The sequence below is a fragment of the Penaeus vannamei genome, chromosome 41 (assembly GCF_042767895.1).
Source record: "Penaeus vannamei isolate JL-2024 chromosome 41, ASM4276789v1, whole genome shotgun sequence".
NCBI lineage: Eukaryota > Metazoa > Arthropoda > Malacostraca > Decapoda > Penaeidae > Penaeus > Penaeus vannamei.
Genome location: NC_091589.1, coordinates 12,215,549 through 12,223,048, shown reverse-complemented (window position 1 = coordinate 12,223,048; position 7,500 = coordinate 12,215,549). Strand labels below are relative to the sequence as shown.

The following is a 7,500-nucleotide window of genomic DNA, read 5'->3' as shown; positions in this document are numbered from 1 at the left end:
TTCTTCAGCACTTTTGGTCTAAGGGCCTCAATCAGAACTAATTGAGAATTTTTACTAATTGAGCACCTTTTAAAGTTCAAGAGCATCACAAATCTCATGATTTAAAGCACATTTTATATAAATGATTTAAAAGAATTCAAGAGTTTATTGGATGGAAGTTTTTTAATCTATGTGAACCGACCAGCAGATGCTGAAAAATTGGTTGTGTATTTCTATACATACCGTCTAATAGATCTTAATCATGTATTCGTTCTCTCTCTCTCTCTCTCTCTCTCTCTCTCTCTCTCTCTCTCTCTCTCTCTCTCTCTCTCTCTCTCTCTCTCTCTCTCTCTCTCTCTCTCTCTCTCTCTCTCTCTCTCCTCCCTCCCTCCCTCTCTCCCTCCCTCTCTGCCTCCCCCCCTCTTTTGATCTCTTGCACTCTCGCTCTCTTGTATGTGCATATGCACACATACCGATGTGTACATGTGCACACACACACACACACACACACACACACACACACACACACACACACACAATGACACTCACACAATCACACACACACAATCACACACACACAATCACACACACACAATCACACTCACACAATCACACACACACAATCACACACACACATGTACACACATGTACACACAGGCACAGGCACAGACAGACACAGGCACATACATGTACACATGCACACGCACACACACATGCACACAGGTGTACACAGGCACACTCATGCACAGGTGTGCACAGACGTGTGGAATTCATGTTGAACAGATTGCAACAGGAACAACAAAGGGAAGGGCAACAAAACACACGAATATGCCGAAGGCCTTTTCACTATTGATTCGTCAGGTCATATGCTACATGAGGTACATAGAGGAGTATATATACAACTACTGGGTGATCAGGTCACGTCGGTAATCAGGTGAGCGACGACCTTGGCTAGTTTATGGCTTCATACAACTAACAACATCAACACCGCTACGGGGAGCCATGAACTAGCCAAGGTCGTCGCTCACCTGATTACCGACGTGACCTGATCACCCAGTAGTTGTATATATACTCTAATGTACCTCATGTAGCATATGCCCTGACGACGCAATAGTGAAAAGGACTTCGGCATATTCGTGTGTTTTCTTGCCCTTCTCTTCGTTGTTCCTGTTGCAGTGTGCACAGACAAACTCTCACACTCATGGGAATGGATAAGGGAGGATGGGGAAGAAAGAAGCTAAGATTTTCCTTCTTTTTTCTTCATATTACCATACCTGTTTTTGCTAACTTGCACCCAATGAAAGTTCCTCATCTGTGAAGGGTCCAGACAGATCTGTTTACTAGTAAATTTGTTTAAATATATATTTAGTGTAGTGAAATGTGAAGTAATGTGAATAAGTTAGGCTTATGGGCTTTCAAGAAAAGGGTGCTTGAATACAGGCAAGTTAGTGTAGTGTATTAGTATATATAAAAGTCAGTGTACAGTGAAGTCCATGTATTTCTTAACATTATCTTTTGTACATGAATTAATGGGTGGGGTACAGAGCATCTGGTTTACTCATGTGGAGGGTTATTGCTGTTTATTATTATTATTATTATTATTATTATTTTTATTAATATTGATATTATTATTATTATTAACCGTGCTTGAGTTAATTGGGCTGAGAGTATTAATGTTCTACTTCAAGTTTTTATTATGATTAACAATTTTGTAATAGGGAGGGTATTTTTTTCTTATATTAAAGGAGTATTTTTTCGTACATTTCAACTAAACTTGTATAAGTTTATATGTGACAGATAATTCACTATAAACAAAAGTTTATTGGAAATTTTGATAATGAAGTTGACCTTAGAAGTCTTGTCTCCTATTCCAAAAACTTTTGTGTATGGATTTATTTTTGTTTATCAGTATGGTTTTACTATCATTTTACATCCACATGCACTCGTACATACCAAACAAATTTTGTATTATGAAATGTTCATACAAAGGATTTGGGACTCTAAAATGTAATAACATGGTTTGAATAGTTATTTATTTATATTTTTGACACAGCAGTGGGACTTGGTAGGGATATATATGATTATAGGGTGGGTGAAACCAGTGGAACTGTACTGACTTTTATTTTCTTTTTTCTTTTGTTGTTATATTTTCAATTATTTTTATTTTATTTTATTTTATTTATATATTTTCTAGGGGATCATCAGGAAACACAAAGTCTAGTGGTCCTTTTAATGTCATAGTTTGAGAGGACAAATCCCCCCTAGAAATTACCTTTCTTACTTTTAGATTGAATCTTGCCGCGTGATTGTTGATGACCGTGGGAAAACTACTGGCGATGGTGTGGTAGTATTTTGTGATAAGAAGGGTGCCACAATAGCTTTGAAGAAGTGTCAAGAGGAGTGTTACTTCCTCACAAGGTATGAAATTTGTAGACCTGTACCGGCGTTTTGCTACCTGGTAAGATTTGTTTCCGTTTCCTCGTAAGTATAAAGATACATCACCTGCGGGTGAATCTTCAGTTTTTCCTCCTCCTCTCTGAAGGGGGAGTGTATTTAGAATTGAAATTGTTTATATTTGTATTTATTTGTATTTATATTTTGTTTTTGAATTTGTTTACTTTTTATAGATTTTCATCATTGTTTTATTTTTATTTATTCATTCATTTTTTGTTAACTAACAAAATTATGCATGTATAATGAATTTTTGTTTATTTTTATTTGTTTATGATTTTTTATCTTCATTCTTGTACTCTTTTCTCTTTTTTATTTAATGTTATTTCAGTTACTTTATATATTGATATATTTCAGTGTTTTTTTGTTTTGTTTTTTATCTCAATTACTATTTCTTTATATATGTACATAATTAAGTTTTTTTTTTATTATTGTTTATTTGAAGATTTTTTTCATTTTTTAATATCTTGACCAAATAAAGCTTTTGGAGTGAAACAAGCTATTTTCAGGGGGGGAGGCAAGGTGCACTCATTGTAAGTAGAAGTTTATTATTGGGGTTAATTCTTTCTCGTTCAGTATGCTAATCTGTTCTTCTAAATTTCAGTTTTCAGTCAATGCCTTCACATCCTTCTGGTCTATAATAGCCAGTAATTTTAGCCCACAGTTCTGTCCTACATGGTGAAGGAGTGTTCAATTAAAGAAACTCTAGCCATTAATTAAGCTCTTAACATTTGGGATCTTTTTTTATCTTGTCACACTTGCTCTTATCATCAGCAGGACTAGAATATTCTTCCTGGGAAATTTTGTGGTAAATTGGCAATTTTAGTTTTTTGACGTTTAAAAATAGTGTTTATGCTATAAATGTGATGTTTTTTTTGTATTTTTTTTTTTACTTATCTTTCAAGTTATCATAAGATGATGATGTAAGAGTTTCTTCAGAAAGATCTAATAAAGCTTTTGCTTTGAAGGGGTTTCAGATAGCTTTAGAGTACTTTTTCTTTTGTCTTGGGATGATGAATCTGTTGATTTTTGTTGTAGAAACAAATCATTTTAATCCTTTAATTCACCACCTGATCAGTTAGTGGGAACAGATAGCATTGGAGATTATTATGTTGTCAATCGGAAGGGTTTGGCTTAGGAAGATGTACAAACAACTTCAAGCTTTCCCTTGCAGATTTATCATATTCTCAGGGAATTGGTGTAAAGTGAAGCAACCTTGTATGGGTAAAAATAGGGATGGGTGGGAAATATAAGGGAAATCTATAAAGGACAGGATGCGGCATTACTAAGTGTATTGCTTCAGTAGTCCTTACAATATATATACGTATATATATATATGTATATATATATATATATATATATATATATATATATATATATATATATATATATATATATATATATATATATAATTTTTATTTTTATTTCTTAACTACTTTTGTTCCAGGATATGGGATTTTACACAAGTTAAGTTGTAGCACATTCAACTGTTTTGACCCCAGCTTTAAAATCTATAATATCATGTGTTCACATAAGGCCATTTAGCACCACCTTCCTTGATTCAGAAAATAAGTCATTAAATGGGTTTCAATGATTTAAAATCCAATCCAAGCTAGTTCTTAGGATATCTTAGATTGGCCATCTGGGTTTTATAATTTTTGGAGGGATGAGGGTGAGGGAGTGGTGCTAGAGGCTCCTGTCAAAGCACTTGATATGAACATTATTGGCTCCTTGCAGGTAAAAAAGTTTTTTTTTTTTTCTTTCTTTTCTTTCTTTTTTTAATTAAAGTTTAGAATTTTGTAATGGTGTTTTGCAGCAAGAAACAAAGGTATGGTCTGAAGGTCTTGGTATTGAGGATATAAGATAATTTTGTTTTTGTTACGTTTATTTTTATTAATTTTTTGTGGGAACAAAAAGTGATTTTAGATGTTAACCTCTATATATTTATATGTGAATTTTGAGGAATTTGGATGATATATTGATAAGGCTTCTCCACTTGAGAAAACATGGTAGAACAGGTTTGTATGAATTTACTTTCAAGCAGAAAGTAATATTTCATGTTAAGGGCTTGTTTACAAGAGATATTTTTTAATTACAGTTACGGTAATTTATCTATTTTTTCATATATATAAATTTTTTATATTTGTTTTTAATACAACTGCTGTTGTTGTTTTTTCTCTTGGTTGTTGCCTTGAATTATAGGAGAGAAGCAGTGCAGTTTAGTCCTATTATTCAGGTGTTTAACAATTTCTAAGCAGTTCTCTCTGTCAGTTTCGTACGTGTGTGAATTAGTGGCAGCCGTGTATCATGGACTTGTAAATATTTACAAAGCAGAATAGCATTAGCTGCTCTGACTGGTAAGTCATTGTAAACAGTTTTTGAAGTCTTCCCCAAACATGTGATTTTCTAATTATTAGGGACAGCACCAGAATTACAATAAGTTAATTTGAACCATTAAAGTTCCTTTTTTGTGTGTGTCTATGTATGAAACGGGGGGAGGGCACCGAGAAACAACAGGTCTTGATCTATAGAGGTATATATCTTCTTAATAGATTTGTTTTTATATATTGATATGTATATGTATTTATTTATTTAGATATTTATGTATATAAAATACAGATATGCATATATTCATAGACATTTACATACATGTTTTGTATATATTTCTTTGTTAATCTTTTTTACCTATTCTATTTATAAAAAAGTGTTAGCTGCAGTTCAGGGTATAGAAACTATATCATCTATGAGAGGTCGTAATAATTGATTTATTGGCACAATATAAGCAGCAGCTGAGAGGTAAGGGATACCAGATTTGGCATGAGTATCCATACAAGCTCTGGTATTTTTCCTCTTGTCCAGATACGTAATATCTGAAGAATGGCAAAGGATATTTTGACCTGCTTTACCTTAGACACTTCTTATTTTACATGCATTATTAAAAAAAAAACTTGGGGGAGGGGGGTTTGTGGAAAGGTTGGTAAGACAATAATTTACTGACATTTTGCTCTAGTTTTGCTTGGTGAACTTTTTACCAACTGTGCAAACAGTTGATGGGGTGAAAAAATTAACCCAATGCTTCTAGGAACATGTAATGGTCACTGTAGTTTTGTATTGTTACCCCACTACCGCCGGTATATTTTGAAGCCGAAAGTAATAGTTTCAGGGCGCCTTCAAAATCAGCACGTGGGGCTGGCCTGGAATCTGCCCGCGTGCTGGCCGTGGCCCGCAATGGAATCAGAGCACAAACTCCGATCCAGCGTCACACCGGCGGAACGCCCGGCAATATTTATTTATCTGGGTGTCTCGTGTGGGAAACCCAAATGGGTTAAGTATGTTTATACCAATGACTCAGAATGTGCTCAGCCATTAGGGAGTCAATAAGTTGCAGGACCTCACCTGATTGTCCCTTGCTATGAGTGCCTGGGATTTTTTATTTTTTTGATGCTATAGATATAAATGCTGTCATTATTATTGACATTATGATAAGTATAATGTTATTATGACTTAAGTAGACGTCACACAGTGGGAGAAAGGTAGATATACATCATATGATTTTTTTATTCCTGAGTGTCATTGGTTTGAATTTCTGATTCATCTTAATTTATTATGACTTTTTTTGGTGGGGAAGGCGGGGGAAGGAGGCCAAGTTTCGTGTTTAGTGTTTTGCAGTTTTTTAAAGAGGTGTCAAGAATTGGGTAATGTCCATGATATGAAACTTGATGGGTGACTGACTTGATTATATTTGAAACATTTAACCCTCTAGCGACAGTGCATTTCAAGCTGAAAATATTTTCTGGGCAGCTTCAAAATTATCTCGCAGGCGAGTTCGGGAACCTGTCTGCGCGCTGCCCGCCACGGGCGGCAAAATCAGAGCACAAGCTCCGATGTAGCACCGCACTGGCAGGACGCCTGGTAACGTTTACTTTTTCCAGGTTTCTCATATGTGTGACACCCGTTGTAAGTGGGTTAAATGTATACATATATATTTTTTTTATGGCTATAATTGATAGAAGTGGGGTTTGACAATGATCTTAACAAGGTAAAGATGATTTTGTTGATTTTGAAATACCTCATTTGCCTAAATGTTCATATTTCTGTCAATGAAAATTACACCCGACTTATTTGAGGAAGTATAGGAGGTAAATAGTCTAAAAGTAGTTAAATCATAATTTATGGCTTATTAGGTAAAATCTGTGTAAAAAAAAATTAAAAATAGTGTAAATGCTGGGGGATTATGCCATGAAATGCATTGCTTCTTAATGCTGGTAGTTTACACAATTGATTTTTATTTATATATATATATATATATATATATATATATATATATATATATATATATATATATATATATATATATATATATTAAAGGATACCACATGTTTGGTGTGTTTCGCAATTTTTGATGATTTAATATGTTGTTCAACATAATGCAAGTATCAGTGGCAGTTTTTCAACAAGCTCATAGAAGAAATTATTTGGATTACTTCAGTAAAGCATTGGGACTTACTATGTGGCATTTGCTTGCTGTATAATCTACACACCTTGTTTTCAGCTTCTTCAAAAAATGTATCATTGATGGTAAAGGTTGGTTTGTTTCTTTCTGTGCAGGTTTTCTAAAGATATTTTTCTATTATCCATTCATAATATCAGTCTCAAGCTATTTAAGCTTCATAAGATATGCCCTTGGGCTTTTTTTTTTTAATGAGGAATTAGAATAAAGAAATATTTGTACTAATTTCATACTCTTAAGTATTTAACGTGAATTGCTTTAAAGCTTGGTTACTAAAGTCTAAGTGCAGAATTAGCATTAATTAGAATTCAAAATTAATGAAAGACAAACATGATATGGTGAGGTTGGTCTCCAGTATCAACCATCCTTTGGCCATTCACCACTTTTCATGCCATAGAAATATAGCAAGACCATGTTGCGAGATGTCAGTATTTAAATATACATTTTGTAAGTTAAGGAAAAGGAGAAGAAGCGGGAAAATTGGGTAATGTATTTCTGTCAGTTCCAGTCAGAACGGATGTGAGATCTAACAATTGATATTGTTGTTATTTGCATAAATA

At 33.9% G+C, this 7,500-nt stretch overlaps 1 protein-coding gene across 1 annotated transcript in view; it reads left to right on the top strand.

Annotated features, from left to right (window-relative positions):
* LOC113818360 (hrp65 protein) overlaps nucleotides 1–7,500 on the top strand; it is a gene marked incomplete at its 3' end in the record, with an annotated part of 19,482 nt that overhangs the window by 10,337 nt on the left and 1,645 nt on the right. Inside the window, 1 exon segment of the mRNA XM_070118263.1 lies at nucleotides 2,267–2,397. Within this exon segment, the coding sequence (XP_069974364.1) occupies nucleotides 2,267–2,397 (131 nt within the window).